An 18,519-nucleotide genomic window follows, 5' to 3' on the forward strand; every position below is an offset into this window, starting at 1 on the left:
TTTCCCTCTTCTCTTGCTTTCAGTGTGTTTCCTGGCAGGCTAATTATTCCCAGTGGATCACAAATCTGATTGCACCTTAGAATCACTTGGGGAGGTTTCCACACTGCAGGTGCTAAGGCCTACCCTGGTAGGGAGAAGGTCTGAGGTGGAATCTTGGAATCTATGTCTTTAGGCTCGCAGGTGACTCTGACATATGTGTATGCCCAGGCTGAGAGCCACAGGCTTCCTCTCTCAGTCAGCACATCCTGGCTTCTCCTTTGATCTTGTTTTCCTCTCCCTTTGCTATTCTCTCTTCTCACCGCATCAGCTCTCTCCTGGGGTAGACCATATCTGTCCAGGGAGACTCATGTACCAAAGAAATTCTGGCATGCTAGAGTCCATTTCTATGTCTAGGTTTTGTTTCATGGTTGCCTTTTATGTGCATACAAATCTATTTGTAATAAAATATCAACATGGTCTTTTATGCACAAAAGAGAAAGCAATGTGAATCACCCATGTCTAAAAGAAAATGAAAGAAAAAAACAATCCTTGGGATTTTAAGGCTGCTGGGGTCAAGTGAATTTTAAACCACATTTATGCTCTTGGCACAGGGTAATCCACTTTATCTGGCAAACCATGAAAACTGCATGCAGTCCGTGTCAGAATTAGACTTGAAAGATGCTATTTATAAATTAGGGTCTTCAGAAAACACATCCCCCCACAGTATGCTACTCCATCACATGGCCCTCTTTTGGGTAGCATCAGCCATCTCAGAATCTGTTTATATTTTATGCTAGCCGCACTAGACCATCTAAAGTTAGAAGGAGTGATCAGGGGATTTTTCCCCTATATCTTTGCACTTCTCCCTCTCTTGAAGCATTTGCTTCAATAAAGGGAAACACTGCCCCATCTTTGGTTATGGCCACAGAACAATGGTAAGAGTGGGGTGATTCCCTTGCATACTTTAAGTGACTCACTAAGGGAGGTTACTCTAGACTTGCAAGGGATAATAGAAGTGGGGTGTTTTCCACATTTGTCTCCTCATGTATTGGGGGACTCACGCTGAGCTGTGACCTCTTTGAAGACCAAATGGAAGGAAACAAAACTGTGAGACCCCAGTACAAAGCCCCACTGCTATTCATAAATGAACATGTACAGTCCCTCTCCCAGGCAAGGCAAGGGCAAAGTGAGAAAGGGAAGAAAAAAGGAAATCTCCAAGTAAAATTCATAGATATTTAGTAGCATTGGAACCCAGCCAGTAAGATTGTTAATGCCTGTTTAGCATTTTCTCTCTTTCATAACATTTTCACAGAATATGTTAGCTTATCTGGTTTTTACAACCTTGTGAAGTAGGCAGGGTAGGAACCATGCAGTAAAAAAAGGAAGTTAGTATTAATTGTTATAATCATTAAATACGTATGTATAGTCAGTGTACTAAGCACTTCACTTAATCAGATTTTAATGCTCACAGACTATCTCATGAGATAGAGTCTTCATAATTATCCTTAATTTAAAGAAGTAGTGAGTTTAACTTGACTTGATTTGCTAGAGGATGACACCACCAGGCTAAACCAGGTTTTTCTGACACCAGAGCCCTGGCTCTTTATCTCGGCCTCAAACTGCCTGCCAAGAGTAATTTTAAACCAGACCTCTCCTGAGAGTTTATAACTCAAACAGTAGGTGGAGATTGGTCAGGTTTTGAAGCCAAAGTGAAGTTCAAGGCCTCCCTTTAGAGACCACTTTTCCATATTTAATTCTTCCTCCTGCACCCCAATACATGTAAGTTCCCCCAAAATTGGACTTCCTGCTGCTTCCAGCCATGTCCATTGTACCTTGCAAATAAGGAATGGCTGGTATATGCAGGGTTTTTTGTTTGTTTGTTTGTTTGTTTTTCCCAAGTTGGTAGGCAAGAGGGAGAAATAGAGAGAGAGAGAGAGAGAGAGAAAGCATTCCCCAATGGGGTCTGGGTATGCCACCATTCTTTTTTCTCCAATTCTTTATCCTGTCGGGATCCGGGGCACATGTACACATCCGTTGTGTAGGCTGCCAGGGCTGGGATTTGAATCCTGGCCAGTCATGTGGGATCTTATTTCCTCTGCATAGTTGTTAGCTGCTGTGCTACGGGGCCAGCCTGTAGGGCACATTTCTGACACTTACATTTGTCTGGGACTATGCTAGGCCTGTTCAAAGACAGGGTGCATCTCTGTCCTCCCCCAACCCCAGCCTTTTCCAGCCATCTAGGATCTCAGGGATGTCACATGACTTGCATGCATGGGTTGACCTTTGAAGTGAATCTTGATACACCATATAGTTCCCAGCTCATATAGGGCTGGTTCCATGGCCAGGACCCTCTGCATTCTGTAAAAGTCTGTTTGTTTCTATTGCCCTCAACACCTTGGCAAATGGTGAGTTACTTCGGGGCAACAATTTTGTCATTCATCTTTAAATGACAAAAGAATAGCAATAACATCTATTATTTTTAAATACTTACTAAGGATTAGGTACTTTAATAAGCATTTCACATGCATTATCTCTCTCAGTCCTTGCAACAGCCTTCAGAGGTGGAGGTCCCATTATGAAGATGAGGAAACTGTGGCTTAATGAGTTTAAATAACTTTCCCTGTCACCTCGTTAGTAAGAGTCAGAATCAGGCTTTGACTTCAAAGTCTGAATTTTCTAGCAGTCTGTATTCTGACACAAGTTTGGTTATCAAGAAGTGTTTGTTGAACAGGTGAACATTTTTCAAAATCTAATACATTGAATAGCTATCATTTCCTTCTCCCATTTTCCTCTTTGTGTGTGTGCTGGGGGAGGGGCAGTGGTGGTTATTGAAAGGCAATTAGTAGATGTTTAATCAACTGGACTGGGGAGAAATGTTCACATATTGAAATGCTCACTTTGTAAGCTAAATAATGTGATTGAATGTTTAAAAAAATTTAAAAAGAACAGAAAAAAAAAAGAAAGGCAATTAGTAGATGAAATGGGGAAAATAGAGGAATATAAAAAGAACTGGCTAATTAGCTCATGGATGAAATACCAAGTGTGTCAGGGAATTAGGCATTAGATACACACAAATTCAACACATTTACTAAGAGAAAGCATGGCTATTCAACATGACTATCACACCTGGACATTGGTAGTAAATGCTTTGCCAACCAAGTGGTCAACAATTCAACTCATTTCCATACCACTTCTATCTACTTATTCCTAGCTCTCCTTTCCATTCGCCATGTTCCATTTTATCCCATGTGACTCTGCATCACTTCCCTCTACTCCATCCTACTCCACTCCTGCTCACTTCACTTCTTCCCATTCCATTTCATTCCATTCCTTTCACTTCCTCTCCATTTTGCTCCATTCCACTGTACATTCTTCTTTTTCTTTCCTTTCTTTTCCATAGCAGTTTATTATTTAGCACTATGATCAGGTGATGGTTATACAACAATGAATAAATACAGTCCCTATCCTCCAAAAACACATACTCAGATTTTTTCTTTCATCACTTGATAGCAGACTATTCCAACCAACAACTGCTCAGTTAGACAAGTCAGTCCAAAAGTGTCACTAACCAGATACCATTTGATAAAGGAAAACAATGAACACATGGAAATTTTCTTTTTATATGATACCAAGAAATTTGAATGATTTTACTCTTCTTTTATGCTCTTCAGGTGTCCTCTATTGAGGCAAGTTTCTTTTGTATTTTTAAAGTTTATTATTTATTTCTTCTGAAAGAGAGAGGAGAGAGAGGAAGAAATAAACAGGCATCCCCAACAGGGTCCTCTCTTGATCTATCCCTAGTCAGCCTCAACTGACTAGGACCATGGGCACACACATGCACCTAGCATGCACAGGAGATCCTAGAGTGCAAACTCAGGACCTTTTCACGTGGACCCAGTTGCGTTACTGCTGTTCCACCACTTGGCGTGAGGTAGAATCTTTGAAATTACTTCTAAAGGACAGGCATTTTATATTCCAAGTGACTCATTTTCACTTCTTAAAGTATCTTAACTACGACTGTTTATGACTGACAGTTACAAAGTTAATCATCCTGCTAATCGAATAATGATCTGGCAGGGATGCCCAGACTGAGGCTTTATAGGAAAGCTGCCATTATGGAAACTGTCTTTGGGAAGAACATAGCTGCACGTGCTAGCTTCCCAGGACATCGTCAAGCGTTTGCCTGAAATAGTTGACTTCATAATCATTCTGGTATCCCATCTAAAAGCTCATACAGGACCTGTCCCAAGCCCACATGAGTGACTGGTATAGTTTTAATCTTAGGCCCGGAATCTTGGGAACACGTGTGCACATATATGGAAAATGACAACAGGATGGAGAGATGGAGAAGGGTTGTGGTGTGACCATGCCCCACTTTAGGGGGTGGGTGCTTTCTCCAGTTCCCTCTGTCTCTGTCTCTCGGTCTCTCTCTGGCAAGCACACATGCCCTCTGGCAGATGTGAAAAATAAGAGCTCAAACAAACACTGCAGTGGATTTTGCTCTAGGAAAAGGTTTGAAGAAGACAAAAACACAGGTGTATTTGTTATGATCCAAGGCTGTGCACTCAGCTCTGGGCTGGATCATGTGACTCTATAACACAGTGCTAGGTTGGCCCAAGAATGGTGTGCTTGCCACAGATCTCTGGAGGTAGCTGTTCTTGACTCATTCCAGCACAGCCCAACTGCCTGCACCACCTCTAAAACCCAGTTCTCTGTTTTACAATAATTAAACCCGGACAAAAAATGCAAGAAAATTCTTCATGCTAAATTAGAACCCTAGTGCTTAGGCACTAAACTACTATTGTGGCTTTTATTCAATATGGTTTCTTATTTGATACACTTAAAATTTCTTTGTACTATGACATATTTTTAGTCTATGACATAAATGAATATTAAAATGGAAGTTTTGGCTAAGGTATGTTAAGCCAAGAAAATGAGAAGCTACTCCAAGAAGAATGCATTTTTTTAAAAAGTTTTTTTAGAGAGAGAGATTTTTGCTGTAGGGCTTGTGTGCTTTCCAAAGAGACAGAAAGCAAGAAATCACCCCCTGAGTGGATGGCTACTCCACAGTCCCTTCTCCATTCTCCTCCCAGGATCTTGGGCCCAACCCCACACATGCCTGGTGTGACCATCAAGCTGCCAGGTCTGGGACTCAAACCGCCATCTACCATGTGGGAGTCCAGTGACATAACCATTATGTCATCTGCTGGCCCCACAAAGAATGCATTTAAAATTTTTTTGTTAATTATTATTATTGTTTATACATTCCATCGCTATACATCATTTAGACTGTAAAGAGAATTTGCCCCAAGTGAACTACACCTCAGAAAGAATGCATTTTTAAAAGAAAGTGGCAAATTTCTCAGCCAGTTCATGATGGTATCCATAAGTCATCTTCTGCTCTCATTTCCTGTCTTTCTTTCCCACTTTTCAAGCCCAGACAGATCTAAAACCATATTTATCAAGCTAGGAGAGGTGAGCAAAAAGTGAAGTGGGCAGTGAGAGAATTTGGGCATGCTCCCCTTTCCCTAATTTAAACCCAAACTGGGTGGGGTAATAGTGGAGCACAAGCAAACGTTTAAGCCAAATTTAGAATTTGGGTTATTTCCTGCAGTTGGCATTTTTAATGAATTTCGAATGAATATTGAATTTTAAAATGACATGAAGAGTGTCCAGAAAAGTAATGGAGCCTTTCTAACGTCTATTAAGAGGCAAGGGAAGAACTAGGTCATAGGGAAGATTTATAGTAAAGGAAAAAAGGAGATAAAAATAAAGTCCTGTGAATCATTCAATGTACTGGCTATATTCATTTTGTGATCAATAATGAAGTATGTGTTTACTAGTGAGAGCCACAAGCAATATTAAATTCTGCATAGTGAGAAATTAGAGCACTAAATGGGTGTTAAGTCATATGAATTGTGTTGGGCTTTTACTTTCTTTAAATTGTTTGGGTTGCTTACTAGGAAACAGCTACATACTGCTAAGTGAAACCTTAAGCTTTTTGATTTGCTCTAATTATGCTGTTATTGCCCAAATGGTGGCCTAATATTCTAAAAGGAAAGCCAAAGCAAAGAGAAGAACACCGAAAATAGAAATACTGTATGAATAGACTCCTATGACCACACCACCTCTCATTCTCAGGTATTTGACTTTTCTGGTCCCTTGTAGACTAAAGAGTCACGAGTAGGCTCAAGCATGTTGATGTGGATTTTTCTGTGATTTTTGCTTACTCTTGACCATGTACTTAAGCCAATTATAGTGACTCCTGAATCTGCCATTGCTTTGTGATGCTTTTCCCTCCCTTAGAGTATAAATGACTGTGACATATATGCAGGGTCACCTGTGAGGTTCTGACTTTAGTTTCTACAGTATTTCCTGGTTTCAGGCCATGTATAAGATCATGAACCTTGACTTTAGTTCAGAAAAAGTAGCCAGCCTACAAGAGAGCAGTTATGCCATGGAGGTCTAATTAGCTTCACCTTATAAAGGTAGTGGCATTTTAATTCAATTTCAAAGATTTTCTCGTTGCACAAAATACATTTATGTATCATTAGCACCTGGGACACAAAGTTCCTGATCCCCCACTGCAGTAGTGATATTTCTAGCAAAGCAAGTCTTTCTACGTAATGGGTTTTCTGAGAAGTCCTTCCACAAACCACACCCCTTCTCTGTTTACCTCTGCAGTGGTGCTGGAGAAAGGCTGAGTAGTCCATGAAACCCACGACGTGTCTGTAATGCCAGCCATGGGCAGATGTGGGTGATGCCTCCCACTGCTGTTTTGGCTGTAGTTTTCTGAAGTATTCCTGAGGAAGGCCTCTGGGGTATTCCTGAGAAGATGTTCATGGCTGTGCAGAACTGCATTAAAAGTAGGAAGGATCCGGGGAGGTACTGTGTTTCTAGCGCTTCTCACTGAAACTTCAGCTCCCAGGCCAGCTGAGGTAGAGGAAGGACAGTTGTGACCATTATTCTAATGTATTATGGATTCTTCATATAAAAGCAATTTCACCTAATAAAAGACCTTTTCAGTAATGGACTTATGAATTAGCTTCATTCATATGAAAAAGCAAAGATATTTTTAGGGTGCAATGTCCTTTGTTCATCTATCGATTTTGTATGGTAGTAGGAAAGGTGTGAATACTGTGCTATCAGAAACAATTCTGGCTTTGAGTAGAAGATAAGAATTAAATTTATATTATGCACATTTATGGGATCATTGAATTTTTTGGGGGGGTGGGTGGGTCCATGCATCTCCAAAACTTTATGCAGTATTATGTGTATATGTGCATATGCACTTTTCTTCTGTGGTGTACTGTTTTGGCTTTCATCGACGTCTCAAAAGGGGCAGTACACCAAATACCAGGTTGAGAATTGCTGTTAATGACTTGTCAGCTGGTCTTGTACTCTAGTGGTTAAAGGAAGCCAAATCCCACATGGCTGACTACAGTTCCAATTTTGGCCTGGTGGCTTGACAAACACACCAGGTGCATGCCCAAATCCTCACAGGATGGAGAAATGGAGGCGAAAGGTGTGGCATGACCACATCTAATTGTTGACCATGCCTAATTGTGCTTTGTGCTTTCTCCCTTTCTCTCTCTGTTCTCTCTCTCTCTGTTTCTAGCAAGCACACATGCCCTCTGGCAATTAATCAAAAAATGACTTTTTAACTTCACTATGAAGACAAACACTTTCTTGGAGAAAATCGACATTTCTTTAGCCACCGTGTGAACTGTTTTTAATACTAATTGTGTGAGTCCTAAATCATCAGGCTGTTGTTTTTCCTCATCTGTCTATCTTTTGAAAGAAGAACAAAATGATTTAAAATGTATAAGCTGGTAGGATTGATTTATAGCTTTGTAAGACTGAATTTATATATTAAAAATATAGATGATGGTTTACAAACTCAGTTGAGCCAGTCATTATTTAAAAATGTGCTCTCCAACTCCTGGGGAATCTTGTTAACAAGCAATTTCTGATGCAGCAGAGACCATCACTTTCAGCATTTCTTTCAAACACTCATGTGATGCTGATGCTGCTGGTTTACCTTCTGTGTGACAGGAATCTGGAGCACAGCTATGTAATATAAAACGTTGGAAATTTATGCAAATTATGGGCTGAGGTGGTATGTTTAGATGTTTCCATTAACTCCAAGGTACACTATAGTTTTCTGGTATATATAAATTCTTCTTTTCAGCATCATTCCCATTCATTCCAATTTCAACTGACTAGCAAATTTCATAAAGAAAAATGGATAAGGCACAAAAAGAGGATCTGGCCAGGTGATTGCATGACAGTAAAACAACTGGAATCCACATGAACAAGGCTCTGCTCCTATTTGTCACAGACTTTATAGTTTCCCGAACTGCATGGCGCACTTGAGACCCTGTGGTTCAGCCCCAGGTGCATCAGTTCTCTAGAATCTGGAAGGCATTTAAAACACACTGTCCCAGTGACAAAAGTGCAGGTCACAGGGAAGGAATGTATAACCCATCAGATGACCAGACACCACCAGAGAAGCACAAGAAATATGAAAAACCAAGAAAATATCTCTCCCCTAAGGGAGAATAACAATTCCTCATTATCCATGGACAGTACAATGGAACTCATAGAAATGTCAGATAAAGAATTTAGAATATTCACAGTGGCAAAACTTAACAAGATGCAAGAGAAAAGAAACAATGAACTCCAGAAGATACAAAAGAAAAGAGACAACAAACTGTAGGAGATGAGGAAGTCCTTCCACAATTTAAAAGAAGAAATAGACACCATAATAAAGAACCAAATGGAGCTATTAGAGATGAAGGCTGTAATATAGAAAATCAAATCCACCCTTGAAAAAATAAAAAGCAGATTAGATTATACAGAAGATCAAATCTCCGATATAGAAGACAGAACCGCTGACATAGAAAAGAACCACCAAAAAGAGAGAAAACAAGCTTCCCCCCAAATGAGGATAATATATGAGAAATACTAGATACAATTAAACATTCAAACATCAGAATAATTGGTATCAGAAGGTGAACAAACTAATAAGGGCATTGATGATATATTCTATGAAATCCTGGAAAAAAATCTTTCCAAACCTAGAGAAGCATTCAAATATTCAGACCCAATAAACACAAAGGACCTCAAATAGTATCAACCCAAGAAGCTCTTTTCCATGGCATATCATTGCCAGACTGGTCAAAACCACAGACAAAGACAAGATTCTAAAATTGGCGAGAGAGAAATGCAAAGTATCTTACAAAGGTTATCTCATCAGGCTAACACTTGTAGAAACAATGCAAGCAAGAAAAGAATGGGGAAATATATTCAAAGTGTTAAATGAAAAACGATTTCAACCAAGCATACTATACCTAGCAAGATTATCCTTCATATGGGAAGAAAAGATAAAAACATTCTCAGATAAACAAAACCTGAAAGAGTTCTCCAAATCCAGATAAGCTCTTCAAGAAATTCTGAAGGGAGCACTATACCAAGAAAACTAAAGACAGATAGAAATAAGAAAACAAAAACAACCAAGAAAATGGCCAACTTAATGGTAGGGACAAGTCTGAGAATATTGATAATAATGTTGAATATTAATGTCTTAAATTCCCCAATTAAGAGACAAAGACTGACTGAATGGAAAAGAAACCAGAAATCATCCAAGAAACCCACCACATGGATAAAGACATACGTAGACTAAAAGTGAAGGACTGGGAAAAGATATTTTATGCAAATGGAAACCAATAAGAGCAGGAGTTGTGATACTGATTCAGACAAAATAGGCTTTAAGGCAAAATCTATAAGAAGAGACAAAGAAGGGGATTATATGATAGTAAAAGGGATAATTTATCAAGAAGATATAATGGTTATTAATATCTATGCACCCAATTTAGGAGCACCCAAATATATGAAGGCAAGACTGCGAGATCTAAAAGAGATGGATTACAATGCACTAATTGTTAGGGACCTCAACATCCCATTATCTTTTCTAGACAGACCAATGAGATAAAAAATAAGCAAGGAGATTCAGGACCTAAACAATATCATAAATTAGATGGATTTGACAGACTCAATAGAACTTTCCACCCCAAACTCACAAAATACACATTTTTCTCACTCCTACATGGTACCTTTTTGAGGATTGACCATATAATAGGGCACAAAACAAGCCTTTACAGATTCAAAGGCATAGAAACTATATCCAACATCTTCTCCAACCATGATGGAGTTAAACCCAATATTGATTTTAGGAAAAAGCCTTGAAAATACACAAATATATGGAAACTAAATAACCTACTTCTGAATGAAGTCACAAATACAGAAGAGATTAGGACTAAAATTAAAATATTCATGGAAACAAATGATGAGTGCACGAGTTTTCATAATCTTCGGGATCTCAAAAGCAGTCATAAGAGGAAAGTTCATTATCAATTAGCATGCATAAGAAAAAGATGGAAAGGTGGCAAATGGTTAGGTGGCAAACCTAACATTATGCCTCAGGGAGTCGGAAAAAACAACAAAAATATTCCAAAAATTTCCAGGAGAAAATAAATAATAAAGATTAGAGCAGAAATAAATGAAATAGAAAATAAATGAACTATACAGAAAATAAATGAAAGCAAAAGTTGGTTCTTTAAAAAGATGAACATGATTGACACACCATTAGCTAGATTAATTAAGAAGTGTGAAAGGAACAAGATAAATCAAATTTGCAATGAACAGATATATTACAATGGACATAATAGAAATACAAAACATTAGAGGATACTATGAGCGTCTATATGCCAACAAACAAGAAAACCTGGATGAGATGGACAAATTTCTGGACACATAAAATCTACTAATATTGACTCAAGAGCACATAGAAAGCCTGAATAGACCAATAACAAGCAATGAGATCGAATAAGTAATAAGTAGCCTACTAACAAAGAAAATCCCAGATCCTGATGGCTTGGCTTCTGAATTCTGAAAAAAAAAACTTTTAAAGGAGTAATCTCATTCTTCTCAAATTATTTCTAAAGATCCAAAAGGAAGGGACCTTCCCAAATTCATTTTTGAAGCTTCCATCTCCCTTATTCTCAAAACAGATAATGATAAGACAAGAAAGGAAAACTGCAGACCAATATCTCTGATGAATATAGATGCAAAAATTCTCAGCAAGAAACTAGGAAATCGTATCCAACAATACATAAAAAACATTATTCATCACGACCAGGTAGACTTTATTCCAGAGATGCAAGGATGGTTCAACATATGCAAAACCATAAATGTACTACACCATATTAACAGAAAAAAAGATAAAAACCATATGATCATTTCAATTGATGCAGAAAAAGTATTTGACAAAATACAACATCCCTTCATGATTAAAACTCTTAGCAAAATCGGCATGGAAGGATCATTTCTCAGCATAATAAAAACCATCTATGAAAAACCTATCACTAACATTACGGTGAGTGGGGAAAAGCTGAAAGGTTTTTCAATAAAAATTGGTACAAGACAAGGCAGCCCACTTTCTCCACTCCTTTTCAACATAGGGCTGGAAGTCCTAGCTAATGTGATTAGACAAGAGAATGAAATAAAAGGCATTCAAATGGGTAAAGAAGACTTAAAATTATCTCTATTTGCAGATGACATGATTATATACATAGAATACCCAAAGGCATCCATGAAAAAACTTCTCAAAGTAATAAATGAATATAGTAAAGTGTCAGGATACAGAATCAACTTCGAAAAATCTATAGTATTTCTGTATACGAACAACAAGCAGGCGGAGGCAGAAATAAAGAAGGTAATCCCAATTACCATAGCCACATTTACTACTAGATTTAGGAATAAATCTAACCAAGGAAGTAAAAATTTTCCTCTAAAAGGAAAACTATGAAAATCTTTAAAAAGAAATTGAAAAAGACACAAAAAAGTAGAAGGACATCCCTTATCCCTGGATTGGGAGAACTGACATAATCGAAATGGCAATTCTACCCAAATTAATCTACATATTTAATGCAATCTTTATACAATTACAAGACTTTCTTCAGATCTAGGAAAGACAATCTAGAGTTTGTCTGGAATCATAAAAACAAACAAACAAACAAACAAACAAAAACCCAAAACCACATTGCCAAAGCAATCCTGCATAAGAGTGAAGTGGGTGGCATCTCACTCCCTGACCCCAAAATGTATTACAAAGCTGTGATAATCAAAACAGATTGGTATTGGTACAAAGATAGATATGTGGACCAATGGAACAGAATAGAGACCCCAGAAATAAACCCCAAAACATAGAGCCAACTGATCTTTGACAAAGGGTACCAGTCAATCTAGTGGGAAAAAGAAAACATGTTTAGCTAATAGTGCTGGGAAAACTGGGTATCCACCTGCAGAAAGATGAATCTGAATCCCTCTCACCATTGACAAAAATCAACTCAAAGTGGATCAAAGATCTAAACCTAAGACTTCAAACCATAAAACTACTGGTGGAAAACACTGGGGAAACTCTGGGAGATATTGGGGTAGGCAAAGACTTCTTAAATAAGACTGCCAAAGCACAGGCTATAATTCCAAAAAGAGACAAGTGGATTATTCATCAGATTAAGAAATTTCTTCACAGCAAAAGATACAGTAAGTAGTGTGAATCAACAACCCTCAGGATGGAAGAAGACTTTTGTAAACTATGCCTTAGATAAGGAACTGATAACTAGAATACACAGGGAACTCAAGCAGTTTATCCAAAAAAAAAAAAAGGTTAACCCAAGTAAAAGATGGGAAAAGGAGCTGAATAAACAACTCTCTAAGGAAGACATACAAACAGTCAAAAAGCATATGAAAAAATGCTCAACACCCCTAATCATAAGGGAGATACAGATCAAAATCACCCTGAGATACCACCTAACCCCAGTCAGAATAACTAAGATTAAAAATAAAGACACAATAAATGTTGGTGAGGATATGGTGAAAGGGGACCTTTCTACACTTTTGGTGGGAATGTAGATTGGTCCAGCCACTGTGGAGAACAATATGGAGGTTTCTCAAAGATCTACAAATAGAACTACCATATGATCCAGCAATTCCACTTCTGGGTATCTACCTAAGGGATAGGAGAATGCCCTGTCAGAAAAGTGCTTGTACATCTACGTTTATTGTGGCATTATTCACGATTGCTAAGACTTGGAATCAACCCAAATGTCCATGAACAGATGAATGGATTGAAAAAGTGTGTTACATATACTCTATGGAAGACTACTCAGTCATAAACAACAACAACAACAACAAAAACAACAAAAAACAAGACCCTGGCATTTGATAGAAAGTGGATGAATACGAATGATTTGCTGCTGAGTAAAGCAAGCCAGACTATGAAAGAAAGACATTGTATGTCTCCACCAAATATATACCGACTGTCTGCACTCTATGGTGGAAACTGAGAGATTCAAGGACATTGAAACATTAAAAATAGTTAAAGACTCTGGAGACAATGTGGGAAGACGGTGGGAGAAGGAGAGTGTAAGGAAAGAAATTAAGGTGGAAAATGGAGAGGCAAGACATTTATGGGACACAGAAATGGGTTATTATTTGTTGATGATAATGTGTTTTGTATTCTCAACTGGACTGGTGTGAAGTGCATTCATGTTGGGTAAATTCAACTTACAGCAAAATGATGTATAGTGATTAAATTGTATAAAATAAGATAAAATTAGAAAGAAAAAGTCTCTGGACTTGCATTCCAGGTGTGTGTTGTGACCTGGGCTGAATTAGACTGAGGGTGAATTGCAATGTAAAGAACTTGTTGGGAATGCTTCTCTCTATCTCTAAAGAAATAAATACATGAATGAGTTAAAAAAAAAAGACTCAAGAAGGACAAGCAACTTTAACAATTTAACAAGCTCTAAATATCAGCAGTTCTCCTGAAAATTAGTAAAATAATCATGGTTACTAAGCATTCTTTCCTTGAGATGTAGAGGTTTGTGAAGTACTTTGTATGCAAGGCTGTCAGGTAAATAAAATTATGTGATGTTCAATAAAACAAGAATTTAAAATAGACAACCAACACTTTTTTTGTATAATCCAATATATTTAATATATACCAAATGCATAATAATGTAAATATTATATTATGTATTATATGTTGGGAAAATATTTACACTGAAAATTATTTATTATTTATCTGCAATTGAAATACAATGGTGTTATGAATTAGCTGACATTCCTTCTTGTACATCTAATAGGTTTAATTTCTGATTTTTGGACATGCTCTTTAGTTTCCATTTGTTTTTATCCTTCCAAATCTTGTGCTTCTATCACTGTTTTATGCCCAGGGTCACTACTCTTAATAAAGACAGGAGATTTATTTATTCTTCAGGTGTTTTCCTAGATGACTCGCTCAACCATTTTAGTGAGATTCCTTTACAACAACTTCCAAGGAAAATTATTTATTCTATAGCCTTAATTGAGATAGGTACTTGAATATTCCCTGAAGTAGACATTTCTTTATTGTCAGGATATAAAAAGTCTGCATACAGAGATGAGCATTTTCGTCATTTTGTGCTTTGGCCAGGTGATCCTCTGAGTTGACTACTACTTATGACAATTTTAGCTCTCAGATCCTCAAAAAAAATTTTTAATGATGGGGTTTAAACAAAAACAAGCTTCCAAATACCTAGCCTGTAATTACATGTTTTAGTATGTCAACCTATTCTTACTCTTCTTTACTGAAGAGCAGTTGGTAAGTTTTTATCCTAGAACTTTATTTTAATTAGTCAATTTACATAATTAATTCAGTGGATAAAGCAGGGTACTCTTGAAATTAAATAAATTATCAAAGTGCTCTTGAAATTTCTTCTGCAAATAACATAGCTTATTACCATGGCATGTAGCTCTTGACTATCTTATGGGAAAAATTCCAGTCTTCTGTAATTGTCTTTAATTAACCTTCTAAATATATTTTTAAAACACCTAAACCAAGTAAGTTCATTTTCCATTTTATACTACCCCCACTTTTCCAAAGAAAGAACTACAGAACATCCAAGTCCGGCACCCTTCATTTCGTGTCTGTGTTTTGCACTTGTACTGTTTAAGAAGCAAGAACATTCAACTTTCAGCAGTCTTGAATTTTAAGAGTGGTTTACAAACTTTGGTAGACATTAGGATCAACTTTGGAGTTTGTTTGGATGCCTCTAGAAATTGTGATCTGTTAGATTTGGTGGGGGACCCAGCACTTGCATTTCTAAGAAGTTTCTTGGATGATTCTAATACACATCTAAGTAAACGGTTTTAGCCATAATGTGAACCAAAAATGTAGTTCTAATCTTTTATTATGTGAGCATTGAAGGATTATAAAATAGGTGAGAGGAAAGATAATCATTCTAGAACTATATAAAGAAATCAAAATAAGTTTATTTTTCTATCTCCAGAACTTTTTTTTTTTGACATATACTTAAAATAGATCTTTGATATTTTGGTGTCTATGAATTAAAAAAAATTAAAAGTTTAAAAATGTATATGTTTTATATGTATACACAAAAATGTTTTTAACAAAGGTATACACATTTCATTATTCATGAAAACCAAGACATATTGATAAATGCAAGGAAAAGTCTTTACACAATGGAACAATATGTTCAAGCTATTTTTAAAAGCTTTATTGTACCCTTGCTACTACATTGTTTCCATGTTATAACAAAGTTCCTCTTAGAACACAATTCAAGGTGCAGTGGACCAACCTGGGTCTAATCTAAAAAGTTTTAGCACTTAATTTGTACGTAACTCTTTTCACAGCGTAATGATAATCTCACCTCTAAAAAGATTTGCAATAACTGTATCATATCAAGAACATCTTTAAAATACAGTTGAAAGCAAACAGTATATATCTTAGTTTATTAAGTAATCTGATTGGCTCAGAAATAATCAGTAATAGAAATCACTGAAAGGTGAAAGCTAAATTGTGTGTTGTCTTTATCATAGAAAAATCCCATCTTTAAGTGATTTAATTAACTTGTAAGCATGTTAAAAACAGAATAAAACTCATTTTGGGCATAGAAAACACATTTCTAAGATTACTTTGTTTATTTCTTCAATGAGAGAGAGAGAGAGAGAGAGAGAGAGATATCTTCATGCCATAACCCACTCCCAGCTTCAGCCAGCCAGTATCATGGGCTAATGCATGTGAACTCTGTGTACAGGAAGACCTTGGGACACAAATGTCAAATGTCTTCAGCATCATGGACTGCAGTATTATTGTTGTGCTATGCAGCTAACTACAGAAAATATTAACTTTATTTATACTTTCTATTCTGTAGGAAGATAACAAATATAATGTGCCTTTTAACATTGAGTAAATCATCTGTAAGAGTGATAACAAGTGGGAAAAAGATTCTTTTTTTTAATTCTTTTTTTTTTTTTGGAGAGGTTTTTGCTATAGGGCGCATGTGCTCGCCAGACAGACAGAGAGAGACAGAGAGACAGAAAGTGAGAAATCACCCCCCAGGGGGGATGGCCATGCTGCAATCCCTTCTCCTCCATTCTCCTTTCAGGATTTTGGGCATGCACGCACATTTGCCCGCCATGAGTTTAAGCCACCAGGTCCAGGACTCAAACCGCAGTTGACTACGTGGGAGTCCAGCGACATAGCCATTATGATAACTGCTGGTCCTGAAAAAAGATTCTTTAGGAAAAAGATGCTACACACACACTGACACACAGATGAAAAAAGATTGGGCTAGAATAAAGATGAAGTGAAAAGCATGGGAATTACAATAGTTTAAATAATCATTGGAAATGGTAAAATGAATAACATTTAGAAAGTGTAATCAATGAAATAAGGAGCATACCCAAAACATACATATCTAAATTACTTTAAAGACCTAGGACTAGAAATAAAGTAAAATTAATAAATGGAAATTGATACAAAGACAGAGCATAGTAAAATACCAAAGCACAGCTTAGTAAAAAAGTTCAGATTAAAAAAATATATAGGGAACCAGCAGTTAGCGTAATGGCTATGTCACTGGACTCCCACATAGTCGACCACGGTTTGCATCCTGGACCCAGCGGCTTAAAACTCACGCCGGGCGCGTGTGCGGGCGTGCCCAAGATCCTGAGAGGAGAATGGAGGAGAAGGGATTGCGGCATGACCATCCCCAGGTGATTTCTTGCTTTCTGTCTTTATGTCTCTCTCTCTCTGTCTGTCTGGTGAGTGCACGCGCCCTATAGTGAAAACCTCTCCAAAAAAAAAAAAAAAAATAAAAATATATAAACAAAATATATATATATATTCACATATACACATATATATGTATATATATACATATATATATATATATGAAAGACTAATTTAATCAAAGAAATATTTTTCAATGTCAATTATTACTCAATTATTGTACTGGGGGTTGTAATATGAAGAGTTGCCAAGTTTATACCAATACCCTATTTTTTTTTGAGGAAAAAGTATTAAATTGTGAGATAGAAGGCGAGTGTGCTGGATGAAAAAAGAATGGCTTTTAAATTCAGGGTTCTTAGGGTATGGGAGAGAGAGGCTGAACCAGAGACTTCTTGAACAGTCAGGGAAGGGGAAGATAGAAAGGGCAAGGGTAACTTGGTGTGCCCAGGACTGACTTCTTCGTTAGGTATAATAGGCACAGTGCTTTGTGCCTAAGATATTTTTAGAGCTCACAAAATAATTTAATTATTTGGGGGCGGGGGGAAGGACATCTTTAAAGAAAAAAACCCTAAAATTTTTTTACACATCAAGAAAAATGAGAATTGTAGGACCATGAAAAGCTATTAAATTATTTAACTTTATTTATTTATTTATTTTTGGTTGGAAAAAGGCACGTAAGGAGGTAAAATGCCTAGTGTCTCTGAAAGTTATAGGTGGCTCTGGATGTACCCTGATCAGTTCATTGATATGTTGCAGGCAGAAAATGGCTGGGGGTTGGTGAGGGCCTCTGGACATTGTACTAGTTATTTTCAATAATCATATAAATCATATTTTAATAATCTGTGATCATATTATTTTCAATGCGTATATAAAGGAATAGGCCATTATGGGTCCATGTTGTTAAGAAGGACACAAAGAGAAAACAACCCCTGAAACGGTGGTGACAGCCAATTTGGTCAAAGTAGGATCTGACTATACAGAAGACCCTTTATGGTTTGCTGTTTTTCCCGCAAACTCTGCACACACAAGCACTTCTGCCAACCACTAAAGCAAATAACTTTCTAAAATCCTTTCTCAGGAGAGGAGATATGATTGCTAACCTCTTATAGTGCTTATGCATTTTATCTCCCTACCTGAATCACTGCAATTAAGCAATTACTTTAACCAGTACTTATATTAAACTTGCCAAAAATATGGTTTACTTCATCAGCAAAGTCTTGTAGTGATCTCAGCAGCTCAGTCCTAAGTCTTGAAAATTTGCCTGTAAAAATGTGTCTGTCCTCAGATAAATGTGAGATTTGAATTAATCTGTAGTAGGTGTTGAATAAATTTTGGTTCTGGCTAACATCGTTGTTTTTTTTTTTTTTTTGAGACTTTTTTTTTTTTTTTTTTTTTTTAGG

The 18,519-nt window shown here is 37.0% G+C and overlaps 1 protein-coding gene across 1 annotated transcript in view; it reads right to left on the minus strand.

Annotated features, from left to right (window-relative positions):
* The window catches only part of PTPRB (protein tyrosine phosphatase receptor type B), a 148,300-nt gene that overhangs the window by 120,557 nt on the left and 9,224 nt on the right, over positions 1-18,519 (minus strand). Inside the window, exon 3 of the mRNA XM_006146179.2 lies at positions 6,656-6,912. Within this exon, the coding sequence (XP_006146241.1) occupies positions 6,656-6,912 (257 nt within the window). The remainder of the gene's footprint in view (positions 1-6,655; positions 6,913-18,519) is intronic.

The sequence above is a fragment of the Tupaia chinensis genome, unplaced genomic scaffold (genome assembly GCF_000334495.1).
Source record: "Tupaia chinensis unplaced genomic scaffold, TupChi_1.0 Scaffold000168_1, whole genome shotgun sequence".
NCBI lineage: Eukaryota > Metazoa > Chordata > Mammalia > Scandentia > Tupaiidae > Tupaia > Tupaia belangeri.